General features: G+C 38.7%; 1 protein-coding gene across 1 annotated transcript; it reads left to right on the top strand.

Moving 5' to 3' along the window:
• The first annotated feature begins 8278 nt into the window (after window positions 1-8278).
• On the top strand, window positions 8279-10591 carry LOC122058222 (glucan endo-1,3-beta-glucosidase-like). Its single transcript, XM_042620800.1, has 3 exons — window positions 8279-9402; window positions 9542-9824; window positions 10304-10591. Exons 1-3 carry the CDS (start codon window positions 8362-8364, stop codon window positions 10330-10332), a joined length of 1353 nt encoding a protein of 450 aa, XP_042476734.1. The 5' UTR covers window positions 8279-8361; the 3' UTR covers window positions 10333-10591.
• Window positions 10592-12032: the final 1441 nt, after the last annotated feature.

Below are 12032 nucleotides of genomic sequence, written 5' to 3'. Positions count from 1 at the left end.
AATATCATAACTACTTAAAAAAGAAAAATCGAAAACATATGTTTTCCTTCTTGATAATCATTTTAATTAAAAGAGAAATTTTCTTGTACCACCCCTCAAGATGTTCATAATTCATTGTAACTCTCAAATTTTGAAAAAGGATCTCGTCCTTCCCTCTTTATCATAAGAAAATTTCTAATAAATCCATTCGGTTATAAGAAAATCGTTAAGTGATGATGCCAGCAGTTTACTATTATCTAAATGGCCAAACTACCATTGGGAGTGAGTAAATTTACTGTTATACCCCTTTATTCTTGGACCCCCAATTCAATTGTGAGTTGCAGGTTTAGGGCTTGCGTTATGAATGTGGAAAGAGTTACCAAAAAAAAAGTTATGAATGTGGAGAGAGAGAGAGGGAAAATGGATACACTCCATTTTCCAGTGTCTCTTGCTTAGACTGCTTAAAGTTCTTTAGGTCACCAAGAAGATGAGTGACAATAATGGTGAAAATTTCTGAACAAAATATGGCAGATGTGATAGGAGGAAAGAATGGTGAATCAACACATAGTATTTTGATGCATTTTTAATATGTATCAATGGAAGCATCTATGATTGATTAAAGCTGGACCTGGTTTCTTTTCCTATAGGGCTCTTTGGCCTCTAATTCGAGGGATGAGCATCTCATTGGGGCTTTGATTTCTGACAATACGTTTTAGAAGATGGGACTTCTGTATTTGCACTGAGAGATGGTGGAGATGCTGAACTGAGAAAACCCACAAGAAGAAGAGAATAGGAAAGCAAATACAGAGATTGTGTTCAAACTAGTTGGAAAAAGCAGAACTCACTTCTCGTTGCAGGGATTCCTGCGTTCCTAGTGCAATGGAACAATATCATCTTTGCTCTACACCCAACGAAGCCCTGATGGTGTAGCTGATGAAATCTGGGAGAAGGCGTACGTACCATCTGTGACCAAGCAAATTATGAATATTCGGTATTTAACCATTTGGGTCTTACCATTCTCAAAAACTCGCAGGTAACCATGATAATTGTGAGAGTGTCGATAACATTCGACACCTCCTGCCAAAAATTGTTGAACTCACACATGTTGGAGAGAGAATGCTAAGGAACAGTGAAAAGATTCCTACAATTGCTGATGTTGTTCAAAAGAACTTAACTGTTGGGAATCTTCTCAGGAAAGCGATTTCAAAGATTGTTTTCATGGTAAGCAATATCATAGAAATTCTTCAAACATGGTGAGAAATACCCAATCCATGACCGATGCTCTAGTGCGATTCTGTTAATCACAATCCGAAGGTGATGTTCATTGGAGAAGGTGATTAATTGGAAGCATAGTTAGCAAATTCGGATTCGGGAATTATTTGGGCGGAGAATTATTCAGAATAATTAGATTAATTAATTTAAGGATTCGGTCAAAAAAACGAATATGACGTTTTGTTTTTTGCTTTTTTGTTTTTTTATTTTTTTGTTTTTTTGTTTTTTTTTTTCTTTTTAAATATTGTTTAAGTGACCGAATAATTCGATTTAATTCGGTTCGGCCTGAATTATTCGCGTTTTAAATTCAAATTAGTAAAATTCACGTTTTTTACCGAATTTTATTTTTAATTCGGATTCGGTCAGAATTTTTGATTTAATTCGAAAAAATTCTATTCGGCCGAATAATTTGCGAATTATTCGGCCGAATTGCTAACACAGATTGGAAGAGACGGATTCCACTTAATTTTGTGGGTTTTCAACATATGGGATTGAGTTGCAGTATAGAGATTAGAAATAGGGTAAAAAAAGTCTCATCACATTTTAAGTTAACACTGTAACTCATTAAAGATATGTTGAATATCATTTTTAAGTCATGGAATTATAATAAAGTATGAAATTTTTAACAGGTGATACAAGAAATTTTTCCTAATTATTAATAAAAAGACTTCTTGCACTTGCCCCTTTGCAATTATGCAATGTTCACCGAGTGACTCAGACTTGACATACCAGACCCAGACCGTTGGGCTAACTATATTGTGGACTGGCCCTCAACTGTCATTGCCATGGGTTTGGTGGAGTTTTATTTGGAAAGAAAAACAAGTGACATTACTCTGAGATTCCCACTAGTTGGGAGTTGGGACCTGTAGAGATAAAGTTGACTTACCTCATTTGATAAACCCACTAGCTAGCCTTCTCATCAAAGTTGTTTCCTTCCAAAGGCAGCATTAGCTTTTGAAAAAGGCTGGGCACGAGGCTGCGCATGCTGCTAGGATGATCAGCCTGTTTCATTCTATCTCCTCTCCTTTGAAAATGACCCCTTGCCCCTCACCAACTGCGCCTGGCAGGAGAACGGGACCTTCATGGCAACAAGTAAAAGGACCAATTATGATTCTGATGGTCTCCTTTCTTGGATGGTAAGAAGAAAATGCAATGTTATGGACAGATTCAATCCGATAAGTATTGATATCGACTCACGGGGGCAGGACTCTGTCCACTACACGTCATCAGAGGTGTCCACCCCTCTCATGACTTGCACCTCCGAGATCAACGAGGAATATTCCTAAAACATGCCTGGGAACCTGGAATATTCTCAGAATCACAGAGCCACTCCCCTCAAGGACTCTATGCCTAAACAGGACTCTTCACAAACGCCCCTCCTTCTCTCTCTATCAGCAGCCTATAAATACCAAGGTAAGCCTCCATCATAGGGGATCGATCACTTCTTTTGACTGAAAAAGCTCTCTTGAGTATCTGCTGTGGAAAGATCTGACTTAGGCATCGGAGAATCCCCTGTCGGTTCAGCCCGATTCTTCCCTGTCTTCTCTTTTGTGCAGGTCGACTGGAGCATCAGGAACTGCAGGGAAGATCACCCGGTCAATTTTTACTACATCAGTTTGAACAATTGAAATGTGGAGATGAAGATTGAACAATTAATAAACGCATGTGTAAGCATGGTTTCAAGTATCGTTCTTGTATCGAATCAGTATTGGTTGAGATCGATTCATATCCTTGACTGATTTTTTTACCGATTCGAATCAATTATCTATATCATTTTAGGGATAAAATAATAAAAAATTAATATTTAAAACAAAAAGGACAAAATTAACCGATACCCACCAATCCAATCCGAATCGGATCAGATATCAGCAGATACCGTGCCCTAAATCCTTGCGTGTGAAAGAAGAAATTTATTGAGCATGGTGCACGCACTGCACCTAGCCATTGAACAGTGGCGTGTCGTGGCCGGATGGGTGTATAGCGCGAGAGTATATAGTGAATGACCGTGCATGGTGCACATGGGTGCACCAAACCATTGAACCATTGAACGGGGTGGGGTGGGGCCGTGTTCTTTATATTAGTAATATTTTAATCCCCCATCGGTTAATAAAAGAAAAAAAAAACAATATATAAATTAAAATATTAATTAACATCGTACCATTCGGGTAGGGGCCTAGTTGTGTGGGGAATTAGAATTCTTGTATCATTCATTAATCAGGTTTAAAAACCCAAGCACTGCCTTGATATCTCGGCAAGACGATGCAAAGGATGGATTGGGTTGGGTATTTGCGAGGTCGGAAAAGTCCTCACGAACTTAGTACTTATATTTTTACCTCCATCTAGTTGTGAGAGAAGCTTCAGAAGCTGTTGTTCTGAGAACCATATTTCTTTCATTTCCCTGGCAGGAGAACGGGACCTTCTTTGGCAACAAGTAAAATGACCATTTATGATTCTGATGGTCTCCTTTCTTGGATGGTCAAAGGAAAATGCAGTGATATGGATGGTTTCAATCCGATAAGTATTGATACTGATAGTGATCAATATGATATCTGATACCATGATATATGATCTTCATTCCAAGAAATCCAAAAAAAAAAAAAAAAAAAAGTTTCAAGCACTCAGGCTAGCTTAGTTTTTTGGATCATATCTCACAAATCCAATGGTAGAACCAGAATAGGACTCCCAAAAAGGGTGGCACAATGGCCTTATGGGTCAGACTGATGTGAGATCGAGTTTTAGTTTGTTCTTTCGGTCTAGTCAGCACTAGATAGATAATGTCACGATATTGTTGGCGTATCGACTACCCATCTCTCAGAGAACCTTTTCTAATTGCATGGCTTTTGCACCAATGCAATGGCAATGAGAGTGAGCGTAGGGGCATTTGACAATGATATATGAGATTTTTTATTTCATAGGGGATGAAGCGATCATTTCACCCATCATGTTTGGGCGTTGGTTCCTCGCAGCCCAATAACCCTCTTTTCTTATATATACTTTGGGGAAAGGTTCTTTCAGCAGGCATAGTAGGATGCAATCCCCATGCACCCCATACCCCAACCTTATTGAGATTGTCTAATCCCATTATCTATATTTCAACCGTTCAATCCATCCATTGTTGCTACGTCTCCATCAATTATGCTCGTTGCTGCAAACCAAGCCATTACTTCTCTGCCTTGCCCTCCTCCCCCCTTGTCTTTCCCTCTTTGTATCTTTTCTTTTTCTCTCGCTCCTGCAGCTCCACCCATTTGCAAATTTTTTTAACAGATTCAAAAGGGATTTACAATAAGACAGGGACGTATCACGTATGTGAAGAAAAACTTGCTAACATGGGATGGCTCATAGTTAGCAATTCGGCCGAATAATTCGCAAATTATTCGGCCGAACCGAATTTTAAAGAATTTTATCAAAAATTCGGACCGAATCCAAATTAAAAATAAAATTCTTTAAAATTCGTGACTTTTTCAAAAATGAATATAATTCGCGAATAATTCGGACCGAATCCGAATTAAACCGAATTATTCGGTCCATTTAAACATTATTTTAAAAAAAAACCAAAAATAAAAAAATAAAAAATAAAAAAAACAATTTTTTTTAAAAAAAAAACCCCAATAAGATTTTTTGACCGCTTTTTTGACCGAATCCTTAAATTAATCGTCCGAATTATTCCGAATAATTCTCCGTCCGAATTATTCCGAATAATTCTCCATCCGAATAATTCCCGAATCCGAATTTGCTAACTATGGGATGACTTGAACAATGGAAAGAAGAGGATTGAACAATTAATAAACGCATGTGTGAGAGCAGGAATTTATTGACTATAAAATGAAAACAAAAGGTTTATGCACGCTTTGAACAGTGGCGTGGCGTGGTGGGGCCGTGTTCTGTACAGCGCAAAGTATACCATATTTTTTTTAGTAATATTTTAATCCCAAATCGGTTGATAAAGGAAAAGAGAAGCAAAATATATCATACTATTATATAAAAGCACGAAGTGGCAAATCTTTCACATGACTACTTTACCCTTTTCTTTTATTTATAAACAACATATTTCTTTCTCTAATCTTTTTGTTTTTCCTTTTATATTTTTTTGTAAATTTAATATTATTAGAACTCTTCTAATTTTTTATATTCTAATAATTTTCTCTACTCTCCTTCTTTCTCTCAAACTCTCCCCTCTTTCCAATAATAGAGTCAAAGAGAGAGTTAGTAACATGATTTCCTTCTCTCTCCCAAACTCTCCCACATACAATCTCCTCTCCTCTCTATACTCTCTTCTTTCTCTCCTAAAATTTATCAACTTTTAATAATTACACAATTCTTTAACCTAGAATTGTTACATGCACGTGTACAGCCCATGGTTTCCCTTTCAATTATTATTTTGTCCTTCCTCTCTCCCCCCCCCCCCCTCTCCTCCCACCCCCTCCCCCCTCCCCCTCCCCTCCTTCTATCCCTTTTCCTTGTTGAGTCCTAAAACTTCAGAAAACCAATTCTGCCTAATCATGCTACTATTGGGAGAATCTGAACCTATGTATAAGACAACAACCTTGGATCAAAAGCTTGGTGAACCCCATTGGTGAATCTCTGCAAACTAATGGCATCTTCAAGGTTTCCTACGAGATTTTCATCTATTGAATCTGATACGGTGGATAACTAGATGGAACACAAGTGAGAGGAGGACCTGCCAAAGCAAATTGAATTCAATCTAGACAATTCAAAACCAACGGGTAAAAAGGAAGAAGATAACGAATCTTCAAGGCTTGGCTTGGGGGCTTCTTCAATGTGCAGGCATTTCGATCTCTTATATCCAAAGGAGAAGAATCCGTACCTTATGCGAGTACGCACCTGAGCAATTCGTGATTGTGAAACTTAATTTGACATTATGAATTATCTCCGTATTATAATATCTCCCCAATTTTTCCTTGTGTAGCATTCTCCATTCTTAGCTAACTGTCATTTATAGAGAGTAATTGTTTCTTCTTATAGTTCAACTTAGTTGCAATTTTTCTGAACAAATTTGATTACCAGAAAACACTAGTATATATATATATATATATATATGTAAATAACACTGTACAACCTCGGGTAGGGTCCCCCATGGCGTGGCTGTGGTGGTGGTCGCTGAGAGTTAAAGGGTAATCAACTTTATTCCCATTCTACCAAAAATTTTATTTTACATCTTAAGAATTAAATCATTGGTGATTCTACTGTGTTTTCTCATGAACTACTCACTGGTCAGATTTCATGGTCAAGAGTCAACTGCTATGGCATTACTCAATTTTTAATGTAGCAACACCAAAGCTCCCGTCGTGCAATACCGCTAAATTAGAAAGGGGAAAGGCAGGGGGAGGGCCAAGAGACTTGAACTTGAAACCCATTGGCTCCCACACCTCACTGATTGCAATAAGCAGGATTCTGATGGTCTCCTTTCTTGGATGGTCAGAAGAAAATGCAATGATATGCATGGATTCAATCCAATATGTATATGTATTGATATCAATATCTGTATCGAAAGTGATCAGCGATCGTTTCACTCTATTTGTGTTTGAGCAGTGTTTGAGCATAGATTCTACACAACTTCGCAGCTTTTTTTCCCATTATAATTTGAAGAAATGTTATTTGAGCAAGCAATGTGGGATGGAATCTCCCACGCTATCATACACTCCCACCTTATTGACTATCCAATCCTCTTATTTATATTTCAACGGTTCAATCCATCTATTTTTGCTACCTATTATCTCCACCAATAATGCACCCACTCTCTCAACTCTACTCATTGCGAACCAAGCCATTTCATCTTCCCCTTACTTTCCTCCTCCGTTGTCTTTTCTTCTGTGCATCTTTCTATTGCTTTCTCCCTCTCTCCTCTATCTTTTGTTTTTTGGGTAAAATCTCTCTCTCCTCCATCAGTCCCTTGACTTGTTAGGGTGTATGGTTAGATTCAGAGAGGGATTTACAATAAGACAAGAACATAGATAGAAAAGGGATTGAAATGCAAGACAAGCCGATTGAATAATTAAAACAAGGATAGAATCTCTACTTGTCCATGTGACTCTTGTGCAGGCACACGGAAGCATCTCTGGACACGTTGGGGCAATACGTTCCAAGAATGCGTGACTGGGAGTGTTCGTTTTTCTCTTTAATAAAATAAGGATATAGATTGAAAAAAAAAAAAGGACGTGGAGATTCCATCCTACCCCATTTGCTGATAGAACTTTTATCCATTAAAAAAAAAAAAAATTTATCCATTTTATATTAATTTGAACCCTTAATTGACGTGCCACGAAAGGTCCCCACTCCAATAACTCAACAGGCCAGCATCCAACGCGAGCGTTTTAATTGGAGTTTCTTTTTACAAAAAACCACGTAAAGTAATGAGTAAACCAACGCCCATCGCCGAGTCATGGCTGTGTTTCTTGGACTTTTGCTTTGCTTTGGATTTGGGTTTAGATTTTGATGTTCTGGTCCCATACGCGAATTAGCCGCGTAGCGCAGTAGAACACGGACCCTAGGGATTTGATCCTTGGACCCACGCCTCCCAATAAAGTATTCTACTCGGGACCTATATTTGTACGCGGAGACCAGCTGTGACCGGAAACTAGATTGGGCCTTTCCAGGTCGGCCCAATGGTTAACCCACAACTGTATAACTCTCACCTGACAACCCTTGGATACCTTTCTCTACCTTGTGATTTTGATCTCCTCATGTGAACAAAGTGATGTAACGGAAGCATCCTCTTTAATTAAATGTCACCGACATTGACTGATCGACGTCACGTGAGTTACTAAAATAAAGAATTTAAAAACCAATTTTCTTACGCCTATGATATGCAAACACGTGCTCAAAAACCTCATAGCCTTCCACCTTCGACACCAAACTTCCGAATTATGTTCCCTGGTATTGCGATGTGGTCAAACACGTCCAACAAATAGTAACCATTTTCGCTTCGTTTATTATTATTTTTTATATTTTAATTAATAACTTTCGACTATTCGTCTTTCTAGCTTTATATAAATCTTAATGGAACTAAGAAGGGTAACTCTTTGGTTCGCTTCACCATTACTTACCTTAGACGCTTCCTCTGATGCTTTGAGTCCCTACTGCAACTAAACCATGTCCAAGCCTTGTGGGCTTCTCCTTCTCTTCACCTTCTTCCTCTTCGCTTCCCTTCTCGTCCATGACTCGGCTGCTATAGGTGTCAACTACGGCGCAAATGGCAACAACCTTCCATCTCCCAGCCAAGTCGCGTCTTTTCTGAAGCAGAACACCATCATTGATAGGGTCAAGCTCTTCGATGCTAACCCCGATTTCCTCCGTGCTTTCGCTAACACCGGAATTGCTGTCACAGTCACCGTCGGCAACGGCGACATTCCTTCTCTTACTAATCTTGCCACCGCCCGTTCCTGGGTCGCCTCCAACATTTCCCCTTTTCACCCACAAACCCTTATCAACCGCATCGCCGTTGGAAACGAAATCATGGCCACCGGTGATAAATCCCTCATTGCCAAGCTCCTTCCGGCCATGAAAACCCTCCATAAGGCTCTTACACTCGCCGGGTTCAACGACATTCAAGTCTCCACTCCTCATTCTCTTGGTATCCTCTCCGCCTCTGAACCACCAAGCACCGGCAGATTCCGACGTGGGTACGACAGAGTCATCTTCGCTCCTATGCTTCAGTACCACAGAGATACCAAATCTCCATTCATGGTTAACCCTTACCCCTACTTCGGCTACTCTGCTAATACTCTAAACTATGCCCTCTTCAAGACCAATCGAGGGATCTACGACAATGCCACGAAGATCACGTACACCAATATGTTCGAGGCGCAGCTCGACGCCGTCTACTCGGCGATGAACAGGTTGGGCTACGGCGATGTGGATATTGTGGTGGCCGAGACAGGGTGGCCGTCGGCCGGAGATCCGAACCAGCTAGGCGTCAACGTCGACAGCGCCATGTCTTACAATGGCGGTGTAATCAAGCACGTCACCTCTGGTAGCGGCACTCCATTGATGCCTAAAAGGAAGTTCGAGACTTACATCTTTTCTTTGTTCAACGAGAATCTCAAACCAGGTCCGACCGCAGAACGGAACTTCGGCCTCTTTCAGGCGGACTTCACACCAGTTTACAACGTCGGGATTTTGCGCAATGGGCAGGTAAGAATTAATTAATATTTGGGCTTAGTTAGTCCTTTCCATTAACGGAAGAAGAAATAGTCTGGGAAAACAGGGTAGGATTTGGGTGTTTGTTTTCTTTAGTTTTTATAAATTTTATTTGGAAATTTCGGGTAAGCAGAAGGGGAATGGAAGTGCATCATCAGCACCACCAGCAGCATCAGGAAAGAAGTGGTGCGTTCCAAAGGCAGGCGCGAGCGATTCAGCTCTGCAGGCGAACATCAACTACGTTTGCAGCTTAGGAGTGGATTGCAAGCCCATTCAGGCAGGGGGAAGCTGCTTCGATCCCAACACAGTGAGGTCTCACGCTTCCTACGCCATGAACGCTTTCTACCAGGCAAACGGTCTCCACGACTTCGACTGCGACTTCGCCCAAACCGGCTTCATCACCACCGCCGATCCCAGTAAGTATACTTTCTTTGATCTTTCCTTTCCAATTTTTTTATTAATTAATAAAGAAAAGTAAGAAATAGGGAAACGAAAGAAAGGATGTCGAGGAATAGTTGCAGAGCGTGGTTGGTAAGAGTCGGTGACAGTGCCGCACTTTCCGGTGCCTCTTTCGCGCCGCCTGCCGTTGGTGGGTGTTTGGGTGCTGGCCAGATAATAAAGAATTCATATATATTAATATATGATATAATATGATTGTGGGTTCCACCATTAAAGATACATTATTTTTTTATGGTAGTACCATTAAAGATAGATTAAATATTGTGGGTTCCACCATTAAACATAGATTAAATAGAGAAAAGAGGAAAAATGAAACTGCCATGACTTTTGGTCTTTCCCACTTCTGCAAAATCCCATCCCCCTCTCCTTCTCCCTTTTCTATTTTTTCTTTTACCATAATTAAATTTTGATGTATTTTTTTGTCACTCTCTTGCAGGTTATGGTATCTGTCAATTTGTCTCTTAGAGCTACCCAAAAGGAAAAAGTTTCTTAGAGAGAGAGAGAGAGAGAGAGAGAGAGAGAGAGAGATGAAAGTGTTGAGTGTGTTGAAATGACTGAATTTTTTCTAGTAGGTGGTGACTGGGGAGTTAGGCCTGCAATCTTGACATAGGTTCCTAACTATTTTGTTTCATCCTCCCCATATTTAATTATATTATATTTAAAATGTACAACCTGTAATGAGGACTTAATTTCTGTTGAGCCAACTCTGATCAAGTTTTTGTCATTCTTTGACACCTTTCATGCTAACCTCACAGGGACAGTGACTCATAGCTTTTGTTGCCTGAGATCTCTTGTGTGCCACTCCAATAGGATTGTGATGTTCACAACGTATTGTTGCTTCACTGACCAACTTTGTTAATTATATTCTCCACATCCAAAAGAAAATAAAAAGATAGGAGCCTTGATTCTAAATGGTTTCATTAACTAATTCTCCCCATCTTTCATCTTCAAAAGATTAAGAATTAAAAGGCAAAATGATGCAGTAATAGAGAGGCTTTCAACTGTTACCCTTGTATTCATTAATTCATCAAGTATGAATAGATAATTCGCACGACCTACAAATGATCCTCAAATTAGTTTTCTCTCAAAAGTCTTCCTTACAGTTTCACCGACAGATTGAAATGAATCAGTACTCCAGCTATTAGCTCTACGTGCAAATGCTTTGAAGCCGCAATTATTCCTTCTTAGCCAAAACAAGAAAAGAAAGGAAAAAATGTAAACTTTTTGTACTTTTTAAATTATTTGGTTAAGAATTTCTCTTCGCATTTGATGTCTTTCACCCAAGAGAAATTCAACTTTGAGAATTGTGAAGTTTTTTTTAGCTTAAAAAAAAGAAAAATTCTTGCAAAGAACACAAGAAAACATGAGAAAATATGAAAATATAATAAAACAAAAAATGAATGGTTATACAATGATTTTCTATGTGTCTATCTTTGTTTCAAAATTCAAATTTTTTTAAATTTTTTTTTATTCGTTTCTTTTTTTCTCTTTGCTTACCAAACATACATACTCTTTTTATTTTCTCACCATTTCATTTCTTATCTTATCTTTTCTAAGTTATTTTTTCTTTTCTTTTCTTTTCTTCTCTTGGCTACCAAATATAGCCTTAGTTTTGTCTCAAAACAAGCAAAGTGCAAGATTAGGAAGATTCATCACATTTTACACTTGACACCATTTGGATTCCATTCACCACAATTTTTTTTAAGATGGGTACACTATTGAATGGGGGAGCGGAAGGTAACAGTTTGAGACGAATTCAAAACCTCCTTGGTGAGTGTAAACTTTACACACCACAACCTCACCAATTGTGTTAGGCAATTGTTAACAACGTTCCCACCTTGGTAAAGATGACTATCTCCCAAAAAAAAATGTGCAAAAAATCTAAATTTCTCAATAACTTGAATCACATTCCCACCTAATGAGTTGTTCCCCATGTCTAGGAACTTATAAGCATCATGATAAGGTATTTTATTACATTTATATGGGTATTTTATGGATCAAGGATTTGCATATGAATTATATATATATATATATATATCATACTACTATTAAAAAGTATATATTCCCTGTCTTTGGTATATTTTTTCAAAAAGAAAAAAAAAAATTTGACATCTACTAAAAAAAATTTCCAATGGAAGATGAATAAAAAAATAATTATCTCTCTC

Source organism: Macadamia integrifolia, chromosome 12 (assembly GCF_013358625.1).
Source record: "Macadamia integrifolia cultivar HAES 741 chromosome 12, SCU_Mint_v3, whole genome shotgun sequence".
Lineage (NCBI taxonomy): Eukaryota > Viridiplantae > Streptophyta > Magnoliopsida > Proteales > Proteaceae > Macadamia > Macadamia integrifolia.
This window is presented reverse-complemented; position numbering and strand designations above follow the sequence as displayed.